At 43.1% G+C, this 14,315-nt stretch overlaps 1 protein-coding gene across 4 annotated transcripts in view; it reads left to right on the forward strand.

Annotated features, from left to right (window-relative positions):
* LOC116318546 (signal-induced proliferation-associated 1-like protein 2) overlaps positions 1-14,315 on the forward strand; it is an 82,312-nt gene that overhangs the window by 54,147 nt on the left and 13,850 nt on the right. For all 4 annotated transcript variants that reach the window (XM_031737567.2, XM_031737568.2, XM_031737569.2 and 1 more), the window contains exons 10-14: positions 5,554-5,805; positions 8,514-8,660; positions 10,135-10,238; positions 10,781-10,869; positions 12,052-12,425. In XM_031737567.2, the coding sequence (XP_031593427.1) occupies positions 5,554-5,805; positions 8,514-8,660; positions 10,135-10,238; positions 10,781-10,869; positions 12,052-12,425 (966 nt within the window). The remainder of the gene's footprint in view (positions 1-5,553; positions 5,806-8,513; positions 8,661-10,134; positions 10,239-10,780; positions 10,870-12,051; positions 12,426-14,315) is intronic.

A 14,315-nucleotide genomic window follows, 5' to 3' on the forward strand; every position in this document is an offset into this window, starting at 1 on the left:
GTAAGCCCTCACTCTTTGGTCGTCTCATTTCACCTCGGTGCAAACACTTTTGTTACAGCAATTAAGCCAAAATGACTTAAAATCAAATGCAGATTTCCTGTTGTTGTTTCCTGTTCTGCGGTTAGCGAGACAGAAGCAGGTGCTCCCCCCCAAAATTAATGAAGCCATAACAGAAAAGTATTTTGGTTTACTTCTTTTTTTCCTGGCAGGTGGTGTAAATTAGCTTGACATTTGCTCTCGTGTTTGAGGCGATTAGCATAAAGAAATGCTTACATACTGTTTGTGTTGCACCGGAGATGATGTCGTCCTCCACTGATTTCTCTGGAGAAGAGTATTTCTTTGTTGCGAGAGAAATCTCCAGCAGGCCTGCAGAGCCGCAGACACGGACAGTCAGCATTTCCCACTAATGATAATGAGAAGAGGCTTTTGATTAATGGCTCAACTCTCGCTGCCTTTGTTTGACAGCTCACATTTGTAGATGGCTTTTCTCTAACCTCGCTCAACGTTCTGTTCAGCAATTAGGATGGGAGTGTGTGCCTTTTTTAGGGACGCACACCCATGTAGAGAGTCCACCGCCCTTGAAATAAATGAGGGAGCGTGTTTCAAATGATTTTTTTTTTTCCTTTGTGTGTGTGATGGGAAGCGACGAAGGTCTGTGTAAAATGCTTGTTCTGAAAGCACATCTGCTTGTTTTGTCTGTGCGAGACAGACAGCCCTGTGAAATCGTATCCGTCACTCCTTCACACTCACATTTTCGACATCTTTGTTTTTCTTCGGCTTCAGGCTGACAGATTTATGTACCAGGAAAATGCTGGTTCCACTTTGTCACAGACAGCCATGACAGAATGGCTTGACAGTGTGCAGAAAGAATATTTCAATGCAAACCCATTTTTCTGTTTGCGTTGTTACAGGTAATGCTAATATACCAGCTAATCGTTAAAGGTAATAACACATAGATGACAGCAGATAATGAACCACTGTGTGTTTTCATTCTTTGACTGTATTTGTGTGCTTTCTAAACACATGAAGTAAAGTGGCGATGGGTGAACATCTTGACAAATCCCTGATGGGTGAGTGTTGCTCTAATCGTGGTTTTGGTAAATAATGATAATGACAGCCTTGCTTAATGTTCTGAATGAATATATGATTAAACAGCTGTGTGTATGTGTGCATCAAAATATAAAACATGCATAGTAGTTAACTTTTGCTTTCTGGTCTGGCAACAGAGGAGCAACATTTTTGCTCCCCCAGATGGCGAGCTAACGTGTGTCGTCTGTGAAGCCGACAGAGCAGCCTCTCTGGCAGAACCGGCGTCTAAGCCTCTCGCCACGATCTGTGATGATACACGACGATACAATCATCGTCGCGGTCCAGGAACGGAAGAAGCAGATAAAACGGAACATCCTCCGAAACTGGTTTTGTCTCCACAAATGTGTCCAGCTTATCAGAGCAGTATTTACAGGATGGAGATAGAGAGAGCTTTTGGCGTGGCATCTGTGCCAGGTGAAGACTTCTGGCTTGGTTTAGCTGAAACCACTGGAGTGACTGTTTAATGGTAGCCTGGACAGCCAATAAGAAATGGGGTTAGAAATGAGCATAAATGAACAGAAGCTTGTGCAGTGATTACGTCATACTAAATGTGTATAATATGTGTTGTGGCGCGTTACGAACTGAGTGTGACCCATATATTGCATTTGCTAATAGAGGCATCTGGCAGATTAGTGAGCATTAGTAACAGCAGAACAGCAAACTGGTCAGTGCTGCTGAGCCTTCCCCGTCCCCACTGAAACAGTTTCTCAACGCCGCCCCCATGAGAACCAAACGCCTCCATCTCAGCTCCTCTGAATATTCTCCCAAGACTCCCAACAAATCAAGAGGTGAGAGGTCAGGTGAAGAATCTCGAGGGCCCTCAACACTTTTCGCTGCTGCGTCTTGGAGTTGCTAAAGTGTTGCAGTCAACAATAAGTGCTCCAGTTTCTCTGGCATTATCTCAAAGGAAAGGAATTCAGCAGGGGGCCCGAAGGCCCCAGTCAGTCCCCTGTGGCCAGAGAGATGAGGACTAATCTAGCAACAATGGACAAGAGTCTCATGACCTTCAAACAATGTACTCTGGCTCCACGCTGCTACCATGACAAGGAAAAATGTTTTCATAAGTACATGCGGTGGCTGGAAGGAGCTTCCTCTTTATTCTTTTTAAATCGCTCCAATATTGTTTAGACTTCCTATTTTTGTGATTCGGCGAGGAGTGATGTTGTCATCTTGTTTCTAAGATTATGTCACATTAGATTTTCTCTGTTCTTTTTTTTAGGGGGGGTGCAACAAGGAATCATTTATACAATGTAGCATTGTTTTGTGGCAAACCTCCTAAAGCTGTTTGCCCTAAATGGATTTACCCTGCTCTGCCTGAAGCTGTGAGATGTCTCTAATATTAGCCTTACCTAGTACTGTATTTATTTACACTGGGGGGGCAGGATGTGGTTTTAGCTCAGCGCAGTACCAGAGGCTTTTCCATCATCACTCTGAAAAGCCTCAAACAAGTTCAGCATGTTAGCCTTGGATCAAAACTAATGAGAAAAAGATGAAAAAGATTAGCCCTTTGAAACAGGAATGCGATGTACAGAACATGGCAGAGATTGTATGTTTTGGTATGCGGTCATCAGAGATGTAAGGATAAACAGAAGGATCAGTACAATATGGACTAAAATGGATGTTCATTACAAGACATACAAATAGAAGCAGAACATCAGCTGCTTCGTGGCCAGTAAGGATTTTTTTTCCTGACATTTATTCCGGCTGAGTCCCGGCTTTTTGTTTCTCTTTTTTAATATCATATTGTCGTTTTAGGTTTTAATTGCAAAGATTTACTTTTGAAATGGTGTCTTCAGCCTGTGTCACAGCCCGGCTGATAATGAGTGTTGACTATGACATTCAGATGGCCACTTGTGACCTTTCCTTTGAAGTGCCATCAGACTTGTCATTGTGGATTTTCATCTGGACTGAAGCAAAGCTGGATTTCTCACTTCCCATGCCAGCACCCATCCAAGATGGAGCACCACTAAACCCAAAGAAACTAGAAACTGCATCACAAATTGTCCTACTTAATCCCCTCGCATTCTTCATAGGAGCAAGGGGGGGGGTTCTGCAAAGATCAGTCTATTTTTTTTTTTTTTCCATCTTTAAGGTCTTCAGCACACCTCGTTTAATGAACCCTTTGACAACGGTCTGCACAGCACTGGTGGAGGTCACGACCTCTGTGACTCTTTGCCGTGACAAGGACTGACTGTGGGAATGGATTAGCATGTCCCCCTCACTTGCTGGCCCTGTCATTGGACTGACAGCTCTCTGAGGTCTAAGGTCCTGTTGTCACACTGATCTATTGTGATTCGTTAAGAGCTGAATGGCTGAAGGAGCTGAATGTTCTCCACCAATCACACACTAACAAAGCTTAGCACAGTTTTTTTAAATTACATTTTTAATGACCTGTGATGGTATTTTAGTAAAGTTGCATCAAGTTTTGTAGGTTTTGTTGTCAAAGTATCCCTGCCCCCCCTCCCCCGGAGCTTTATTTTTAGTTGTGCATTGTCTCCAGTTGTGTAGCTTTCTCTAAGCTTATGTAGGCCATTGTGGCATAATTTATAGCCACTCACATTAAACCGGGAGAGAGCCGCCGCAGTTCGTAGTGGAATCAGAGGAAAAAGACGGTTATTATTTTTCTCACCAGTCACCCGCTTCCTCCTCTGCTCATGCCTGGCTGGACATGTCCGACAGCTTCTCCTGCAACACCAGCTTCCAGCTAAAGTTTTCTAACTGTTGACCAAACACCCGTTTCCTGCCGTTTCCTTATGATTTATACACTCAGAGTCTTGGGTCGCCTTTATACAAGAGGCGCATTCCTTATACGTGAATGTGAAGGCTGTTCCCATTAAGTCTGCAGTTGTACTGCTGATGGAGATTATTTGGATCATATGGGCAATTCACTTTGTCACTTCTTGGTCATTCTGGAGCAAAAAGCACAGCAAGAGACAAAAACTTAGACCTTCGCTGTTGACAAGCTGTTAGCTGGGGTTAGCTCTTTTCTTTGTAGAGTAATGATGTGTGGCAACCTAGTATGACCACACACATGCTCTCTCTCTCTGTCACACAGAGACGCACACACGCGCACACACACACACACACACACACACAGTTAATCAAGCTAGTGCCAACCATGTTAAAAAAAACAATTAACCAGCAGTATTTTTTATTTTTTTTGGTCTTTTTTTTGTGTCTGGAACAATAATTGAAAGACCTCAGGTGGCAAATTGAGTGTAATGAGGTAATGTTCTCATCTCTAAGCTTTTTTACGCATACAACAGCTTCACTTATGGACATCTCCGACCCTCTTATGCTGTATTGTCGCTCAATACTCTCTGTCCTATATACCAAACCAGTGATGCATGCAGCATGCATATAGTAAAAACGATTAAGTATGTACACTGTAAGATGTGCAGGATGTAGTTCTTCATCATGAATGAGGCCAGCTGGCGGTGACATCAACCAGATGTGAGAGGACACAGAGGAGGAAGCAAAGGATGATCTTCTAGTTATATCTTATAACACCCGCAGCTCCAGTGGGAAGTCTGGTGTAAACAGCCCAGCCACCCATGGCCCAGATTGATGAAAGGGTCCTTCTGAGAAGGATTACTACTCCCCCCTCCTTCCTTCAGTGCACCCTCCTCAAACCCTTCTATGTATACATTTATGACCACAGCAAAAGTATACAGAGCTTTCCACTCTCCAGTGGATGCTGGAAAATGGACTTTAAAGGGGGGTGGGGAGGGGTGGGTTGGCAAGTGTAATCATTAGGGTCATGCTTGAAATGCCTTTGGAGAGCGAGCAGAGTGCCCACGCTTTTTAACCCTGACCCACCACCCGGTTAACCCCCATCCCTCCCCTTCTTTCCAAACATACGCACCAAGCCGCTGCCCCGGTGATTAATGTTGCATGAAATGGCATCACAGGCCTTGTCCATCCCAGAGATCTTCACTGATGTTAGCAGTAAATGGATGGAGATGGTGCACCGAAAAGCTACCAGCGTGTAGCAATTCGGGGAATACCCATTACTGGCCGAAGGGCGAGCTCAGATTTTTAGCTTTGTGAAAATGATCGGAAATGGTGGGAAACTATTTTAAGTGATGTTAGTGCTCCGCTTTCACTTGCAAATGTGTGTGAACATGTTTGTGGATCTGTTGATGTCAGTAGTGCAGAAATAAACACCATATATATCTAAAGATCTGGCTCAGGGTAAATATTAAGTATTTGTGTGCTTCGGCAGGGTCCTGGAGAGGCAACGTGAGAACACTTCACCCTGGTTTTCACAGATTATGAAATTGTCAGTTTCATGGCTGAAAAATATTAAAATATTTAACATATTGTGATGTGAGGTTATGGGTCAGATTAATAGGTTCAATCCTGCTAATTAATCATTAGCATAACTTAAAACTTCATCTCCTGTCATTTTCTGTTCATTGATGAACTTTGACCCTTGGTTCCCTCTCGCCCCTCTCTTCTCAGGGGCTGCTCCGAGCTCTACCGCATACCTATGGTGGAGTACAAGGTGGACAGCGAGGGTACGCCGTGCGAGTACAAGACGCCCTTCAGGAGAAATACCACCTGGCATCGCGTGCCCACGGCTGCCGGAGCGCTATCCCGAGGCTCGCCCACTCAGGGCCCCGAACGCCTGCAGTGTCAGCAGATCCTCCAGCAGCACCAGGCAGCTATCCCGCGAAGCACCTCCTTTGACAGGAAGTTGCCAGATGGGTCCAGGTGCTCACTTTTCTCCACTTCACCTTTCTTCGGTTGTTTGCTCATGCCCAAATTGGCACTTATTAAGGGTTGAAAACAACGCTTTAATGTGGGCGGTCGAATAACTGTATGGTAGAGAGGTTGCATTACAAAAGCACAATGACAAAATACACTGTTCACTGCTTAATATTGAGTCACATACAAATAAAGGAGCTTAAATGTTATCAGCGCCGAAAGAAAATAGCTTCTCCACTCGGTCTTTATGAATGTGCTTATCCACTGATGGCATTATCATATATTTCATGTGTAAGCATTGCACACATGCCAGGAAAAATTTACATAATGTCATCAAGTGAAAAATGTGGGCACAGTGGTGCAAAAAGGCAAAGGAAAAAAAAACATTAACTAAGCAAATTAAGAGAAAAAATGATCCTGTGAGACATTTTTTAATTTGTTTTTTTTTTTTTTGACACACAAACTTTCTGCTCAAGGTTTTTCAGAAACGGAGGCTCGTCATCGAACACGACAGTGAAAAGACGGCGTCCTTTCAGATGAAATCTTTGAACTCTCAGCCTTTCTTATTTAGAAAAGAGCTGCAGTTACACTTTGAGGAGCTGTTATTGTGCTCAGTTATTTGCATACATATAAATGGCGCATTTTAGTTAAATGAATTCACGGCTCCGCTTTCATCTCCCTTTGGATGATAAGGCTGCGCTCAGACTTTGTTCCCATCCTCAGCTCTGTCTCTTTTGGACATCTCCATTGAGCCATGTAAAGCAGTGATTTGTTCACTCTAATGAAAGCCCTACAGTCACGATAACCTTTCCAGTGTGTCACACCGACTCCCCGCCACCCACCCGCCCGTCCAGTATTGCCTGTTTTGACTATACTGGGATAATGGCCGCCTTCTCTGCCTCGAGTCCCTAGCAGTCGGAGCTCTCCGTTCTCACTCCCCTCCTCCTTTCTCTCACTCTCCAACTCCCCCACTCCCTCCCTTTTCCTGCACCCTGCTGAGGAGGAGGTGATGGGGACACTGACACAGCTCCGCTCATCTCATCCAATTACTGCAGAAACAAAGAGTGCTCTTCCCTAGACCGCGATATGAAGCGCCCCAGAGGGAGTGGGAGTAGAGGAGGAGGAGGGGAAGGGAGGAAGACGAGACTGTGTCATAAAGTCGCAGGATCTGTAGGAATAAATCAGCATGAGTTAGCCGGACATTTGTTTGTGCTGCTCAACTAATTTTATTTCTAAAAAGCATATTTTTTTTAAAAATTCACACACACTGAGGTCTGAACAAAAACCGAACCACTAACCTTCACGTTAAATTTAAATGAGCAAAAATGGAGCCCGACAGGTGGTCTCACTAAATTACTCATCTCACCAGGCTTTGAGGGGGCATGGACCCATTTGTCTCGCAAGGCTGCGCAAGAATCTTTATAGCTCAGATAAAGCGCCATTTCATCCACTCATATAGCTGGATTTAAACTTGCAACCATAAAATATGCCGACTGCTTCACAGCCAAATGAGACCAACACTCTGATCTCCCCCCCCCTCAAAACTTTTTTTTTTCCTTAACGTGAGGAGAAGAAAAAAAAGGATAACAAAAAGCAGCTGCTTCTGTCTCAAATTGAAGTGTCTGGACCTGGCTGGACACTTGACTAACACAGCCGGAGAGAAAACATAGCGATCTGACCAGAGTGTTTGATGATGTGTGGCACAACTGAGATACTGACAGTTTATTTCCCTGTGGAGGGGGAAAAAAAGGGAAACCGAATGAGGAAGCAGAAAGTGTTGATGTTTAAATTGTGTCGCCTTGTGAATGTTTAAACTTGCATTTTTGAATCCGAGCTCTACTGGATCATTTTCAGTCGATTATCTGCAAATTTCCAATCTTTGAATACTTGCTCCAGCTGACAGTCGCTCTTGGCTTTGCATTTAATAAAGATTTAGTCATTTCAGACCTGGTTCCAAACTAATGTATAAGGACAAAAGAAGCAGATATAAGGAGTATAAGATATCCGACCAGACTTGGCTTACGTTTTAATGTGAAAGCCATACTGCCTGTGTTATTGCAGTCTTATTTCCGTCCGCTCATCTTACCTCATTTGGCGTGCTGGTTAAAGGGAAGGCAGCAGACATAAGTCACATCCAGTGTGTATTTTTCACTCCATCGTCCACAAGTTTTTCCCGGCTAGACGAAAGCAAGCAAAGAAGCATCTTATCTCAAAATATTAGCTCAGATGCTGTGATGGTCAAACTAGGTGAAAGGACTAAACTTTAGTAATAAGCCAAGCATGAGGAATCGCACGGAGAATCACCATCTGGATTGCTGAATGAGGTTAATGCCATAACTAACCTCTTTTTCTGCCTTTGAAAATGAGACGTCTTTGCCCTTTCTAACATTTTCTCACATTGACTTTTCTTTTTTCTGTTTTTGAAAGCCTTTAATGATGCCCTTAAGATTCACAGTCCTTCCAAATGATGATCTGATGATGATCATTTAACAATCATTTATCAGGAAAGTGATGATACCCTCCTTTATTTGTGTCCCTATGCATTGTGGACTTTTTATTTTTATTGTTTTAAAGTGCAATTTTAGGATATTATCCGCACTTTATAAACAAATAAGCTGTTGGTATTAGTCAGAACTACAACTGTATATATATTATGGACTATCTGTAATAATTTTTAACCACTTCTGTCTGTTGTCCCTCTTTTTTTTCTGCAGAACTGTGCAGGATATGGAGAATCCCCAGGTCACCTCGTGTAACAAGGGAGACCAGCACTACCGCAGTTCACCCAGCAACCAGTCGTCCTCCAGTGATCCAGGGCCCTGTGGCAGCAGCACATGGTCCCAGCAGCCTGGATATGATGGGTACAGGACCACAGCAGTGTGCTTTTTTTTTTTTTTTTTGGAAATAACCTTTAAGTAGTCCCTCCAGGATTATGCGGTTTTACAGTAATAATTGCAGCTCCAATCAGTCCCAGCACTATTTCTGACAACTTGCAATTTTGCAAAATGACAGCAATTTTTCCACATGAAATGACCAAATAATCAGTGCACTTTTGGCCAGTCGTCATACTTTTTTTTTTTTTTTTTTTTTTTTTTCTAGGAAGTAATCTAACAAAACAATAAAATTAGGCCTGTCATGGTCTAATACCACATCCAGAGCATAATGGAGAGAAGATGGAAGATGAGTTTCATTTAACATGCATTATTATAGTTTCCATAAAGTCATCCCAAAGCTTTACTTTCAAGATGTCTTTCAAAGACGAAGAGAAAAGCTACCTCGAATGTAAATGGGCGCTTTTTAATTTGAAGCATGCGGTTAAAGGCTGTTGAAAATCCCACCTAAGTGAAGTGTTTTTCTTACTTTGGGCACGTACTTCTCATGCTATTCAGTAAATTAAAGAATGGGTGGCACTTAAATGTAATTGGAAGTCATTTTTAAGGAATCTGACTGACTGACGTGGCAGTCTAACAAACTATGACAGACTTTTGGAGAACGATTTAATTTAATTTTTTTTAAAAAGGGTTTAATGAATAATCAAAAGAGAGAAATTATTGAGTCAAAGAGTATTTGGCTTTGTATCATCTGTCAACTTAATTATTGCCACAACAAATTCTTTCTTGTCATCAAATTTTCCAGTTCACTTATTTTACTCTTGTTCTTTTCAACATGTTGCTCTTTATCATTTCGTAAATTATATAATGATGTCGCGGAGCAGCCCAGCCTGTAGACTGCGCAGGCGTAACATCTGTCAGGCTGATTCTTGTACATGAGCAGAATCCATGAGAGACCGACGTCTGTCTGTAAGTGGTTACAGACCATGACAAGAGGCTTAGCTCCCCACTGCTGCCTTTTCTGTCAGAGGCCTCAGATGTGCACTGAACACCCGAGGACCACTGCGCCCTGTCAGAGCTGCCCCGATGCAGAACGGCAGACATGTCGACTGATCTGCCGGGCTTTGTCGGAGATCAGGAGACAATGCGGCCTCTGTTCATCTGCTGTAAACTTTATTAGCTCTAAAAGGTTTAATTAAGATGCGCACTGAAAAAAATTGCTGCTCTTACCCTTTTGTCAAGAGGTAAAAAGCACCCGGCAAGCTGAGTCCAATGAAAAAAGGTCTCTTGTCAGCGTTGTCTGGCAGCTTCTTTATTCTATTATGAGCTCAAGTGTTTTGACCTTAAATGATGTTGAGCTAATTGCTGTACATCTGTGGTGAATCTATTGAAGCCTTTCTCTTAATTGAATAGAGAGCACACTCTATAGAAAAACTAATTTATGGCCCTTTTTTCCCCTCCTGCCCTTTTTTCCTCCTTTTTTCTTTTTTTCTCCCCCCATCAGGTGTCCCTCCCCTATCCTCCATGAGCGGGTAGGGGACATGCAGGGAGGGGATGGAGAGATCCACAGAGAGAGAGAGCCCACCCTGGAGAGGACTAGGTCTGCAGGTTAGTCTGAAGTAGTCATTGTTAACATGCATGTCTGTATAGCAAGAGCATAACAATCCTGAAACCAAAGCAAGTCTCTTCACAAATTTGTGTAGCAGTTTCATCCGATATCAACCACCCAGCGAATGAAAATGAGAATTTCAGTCGCTTAGCAGTTGCTGAAAGTCACCAACCGGTTTCTGTAAGTGGGGCTTAAATAAGCTAGACTGACAATGAACTGCATCACAATACTGAAGTTATTTTTTTTATGTTGTGCTCTCTATAACATACATTATTACATACATTATTATTTTTTCATTATTTAGTGCGCGTGCTAATTGGCAAGTATCTGATGCTGAATGTAAAGTCTATGTATGCCCCTTGCTTGCTAACACTAGCTGTAGCACTTCTCATTCAAATGTGGTCACCAAACATGGCAGCCCTGATGTCAGACTTGGAGCTCACAAACTGTTGTCCACATATCTTGCTGGCATCTTTTACGTACAGTCTGTGAGTCATACCATCTGCTTCTATAGTAACAGCTTTTCCTTCTGGCTCCACAGAGGCCAAATGGCACATCCCCTCCACCAAGATCCTGAACCCTCTGAAGCAAAGAGAAGGAGGGAAGGACTCACCCAACAAGCTGTCCAGGGTAAATGTCTGATCTACTTTCAGTTTATTCCACCTTGAAGCCGACCAGGTGACTTTAATAAAGTTTGGAAGTTTATTTGCGACTTTTGTGAAGGTCTTCGTATTTGAAAACTTGGTCTGATTCTGCCTTGAAGTCTGCTGTGCTGGCATTACAGAGTCTGCGTCAGACCTGCTATATCCTACAACTGTTTCAGGCTGAGCTCAGATTGCCTTTGTTTATGGGCTTTGCTGCAATCAGAAGTTCAATTGGGGCATTCAGTCAGATGTTCATGTTGTCCCCTCTAGACGCTCTTTGCAGTTATCACTTTCCCTTCATCAGCATGCTAACGGAAATCTCATCTCATCACTGTTTCAGGTTGTTTCACGCGTTTCTAGGACACTTTTTCCTTGAAGGTTGAATATATTAAGTGTTCTAGCCCCTCGTTTCTCCTTTCTCTATATTCTCCCCACTCCCTCTGATTTATGGTTATTTTGCCCAGCACTGCCTTCCTTTTTTCTTTCTCCTCAGATGCTGGAGGCTGGCTAATGCACCTAAACAACATGTTTTGGTGTTTTCCACCACTGTTGAAGTGGATAAAAAATTAAACCATTTTCTTGGCACTGTACATCTCTAATGTACTGAGCTTTTTTTTTTTTTAACTGTTTTTTCTATGCTGTGACTAAAACCGCATCAATAATTTAGCAGTAAACCATAGTAAAGACGACATCGCAGAACAAACCTTTGTAATTCATGGCTTAATTTCTAAAATAAGGCGTAGCTGTTGATGCCCATGGTTTGAAACTGATGATGCACATTGGAATAAGTTGGTGTGACCTTAAATGTATTTGAGCTTGAGGGATAACAGAGCTAAAAAAAAAAAAAGCTTATGATCATGTGGATTCCTCAAATAAGCATCACAATTTCAGAGTTTGCACGCAAAGTATGTGACATTCAGCATAGTCTGTTTTTACTCCTGCCTACATATTACTGTCAACTACTTGACAGTGTAATGGGCCTCAAGAAAACAAGCTGTTGCCTCAGTCAGGGACACATGACCGTGTGATGAAGCCTGATGGGTAAACCCCCTCCTTGCCTGGTACGGCAAGAATGTTAAAGCATCCGTAAGAATTATTTGCAGCTGCTGTTTGACCTCATTTGATTTACTGTGTTTCTTTCTCCTTCACCCCTCTCTCTCTGTGCCAGGCGGGTGATAAAAACTCAAGCCACTCAAGTAGCAACACTCTTTCAAGCAACGCCTCCAGCAACAGTGACGATAAGCACTTTGGCTCTGGGGACCTGATGGACCCCGAGATGCTCGGCCTCACCTACATCAAAGGCGCATCCACTGACAGCGGCATAGACACTAATCCCTGCGTGGCCCCCGGGGCCCGAGTGTTGCTGCAGGGAAGAGTCGGGGAGCAGGGACACCCGTGGGTGTCGGAGCACCACGAGGATGGGGCGTTGGAAGAGGATCATGGGAAAATGTACCTACCGCAGGGCTACGCTTCTGCCATTTTGTCTAGCCATGTGACGGAGGGCAGTATCGGAGACCTGAGCGAGATCTCGTCCCATTCCAGGTACAGCATTTTTGTCCTCGTTTGTACAAAACAACTGACTTTGGCTCAGTGTGTGACAAATTAAAGGAAAACTTTAAATGGAAGCTGTTGTTGAGTATGCAACGCTGAACCTTGCCTTAACTCTCATTAGAGCTCAAAAAAAATTAACACTTAAGTGAGATTTTTGGATGCCTGTTTTAAAATGTGCTTTCTAAATCCATCATGAAAAACAGAGTGTCTCGTAGACTTCAAGGATTCATGCTACGCAGCGCTGAAGTTGTTCTGGAGCATGAACACCTTCCTAGGCTTTAACGCTTTCCCCCATAAAGACCACATTTGATGACCTTTCCTGTACCCTTAATGAGTTTTCATACCAATAAAGATGTGGTTTTGTGACCATTAGAGTAGTTTCTGGGTTTTCCCAATAGTAGCTACATAAGTAGAGACTACCCTCAGTAACTCCTGATGCAAACAGTCATTTTATTCTATAAGCAGGCCTGAAATATGACCCCAAACTTCTCAGTTCAGAAGCTCCTAGTAGGCTTTCAAGGGGTAAAAAGTTTAAAGTCAATTACAGCACTCTGTTTTTCTTTGCTGTGGTCAAATTGTTTTTCCTGGTGTGGCTTAATTCTATCTTTTTGGGGTCATTGATTTGCCTCCTGTGAACTTTCAAACACCCCCCCTTTTTTTTTTTTTTTAAATGGCTCTCGGCAAAATCCACTATATTCCACCACGTAGATGTTTTCAGGCCCACTATCTGTTGAACACATGCACAAAAGGAAGGTATCTGGCTGTTAACTGACCTTTTCACCCAGCCGTGCCCCCTCTCTGCTGACACACAGTCTGGATCATCCAGTTGTGCTGAAAGCTCCTGGTCGGTGTTGCTGTCAGGCCGAGGCAACATCAGGAGGCTCATCACACTATCCTTTAAGTCCTCCTTACCTGACCTGGGCCCATCTGGGGAAAGAGAAATGGTGTCATTGAAGGTCGGCCCTGAAGCCACTCAGTCTGTCTGTATGAAGCAGCACGGGTGACCATTTGTTGATGTCATATAGGATTATGCTCCCCCAGTCTGTTGAGATCACTGACCTGTTTGGGGGGTATAAAGAAGTAACCGTGCCAGGATATCACTCAGAAATGAGAAAAGAGCCCATGCCATCACCTTGACTGCTCTGATGCTTCCCACCTTTTATGTAATGGTCTTTGACACCCGAGTGTCATCTGAGCAAACAGTGAAGCAGCAGGAGCACATTTGCAGGGTGTGGCACAGATGGGCATGAATATGGAAACACAGTGTGTTGTGCCTCCAGCCAAAGCCAGCTCTCATGTCTTTAGGGTGTTTTAGAAGAATGTTTGAGTAGCAAAACCCTAACATCTTTTATGGACCTAAATCCGAGATCCATCTCTGCAGCTAATAGATGAATCCTAATTAGGCAAAAACAAAAAACACACACACACACACAAACTATCCACTTTCATATTAATTATGGAAATAATGAAGGACGCTGTAGCAGATGTGAGACTGTGTATGGAGAGGGGGAGTGCTTAAAATGTGAAAGGGCAGCGGAAGATAAAGAAGCAAAGAAAGCAAAGCAAGGCAGCGTTCATTACCTGATGCATGGCTCATTTTCACATCACTGCAGAGTGTGACATCGCCACCCTTTATCATCTTGCATATTATTTGGATGGAGGCAAAGCATTTACACATTTCAGGAAATAATCACAGAAAGTAAAGTGGTACAAAAACACCATTCAGTCGAGTTGAATGCTGTACAGCTGTATGTATTCGACCTTTTGATCATAACTTCAAGGGTCACCTTCCCCAGTTAACAAAAATAATAGTATTTTCCTTGTGGCATGCAGTTATTTTATTTTGTGTGCTCGTAAGCCTGTAAATCAGCATAAGGCACA

Source organism: Oreochromis aureus, linkage group 13 (assembly GCF_013358895.1).
Source record: "Oreochromis aureus strain Israel breed Guangdong linkage group 13, ZZ_aureus, whole genome shotgun sequence".
NCBI lineage: Eukaryota > Metazoa > Chordata > Actinopteri > Cichliformes > Cichlidae > Oreochromis > Oreochromis aureus.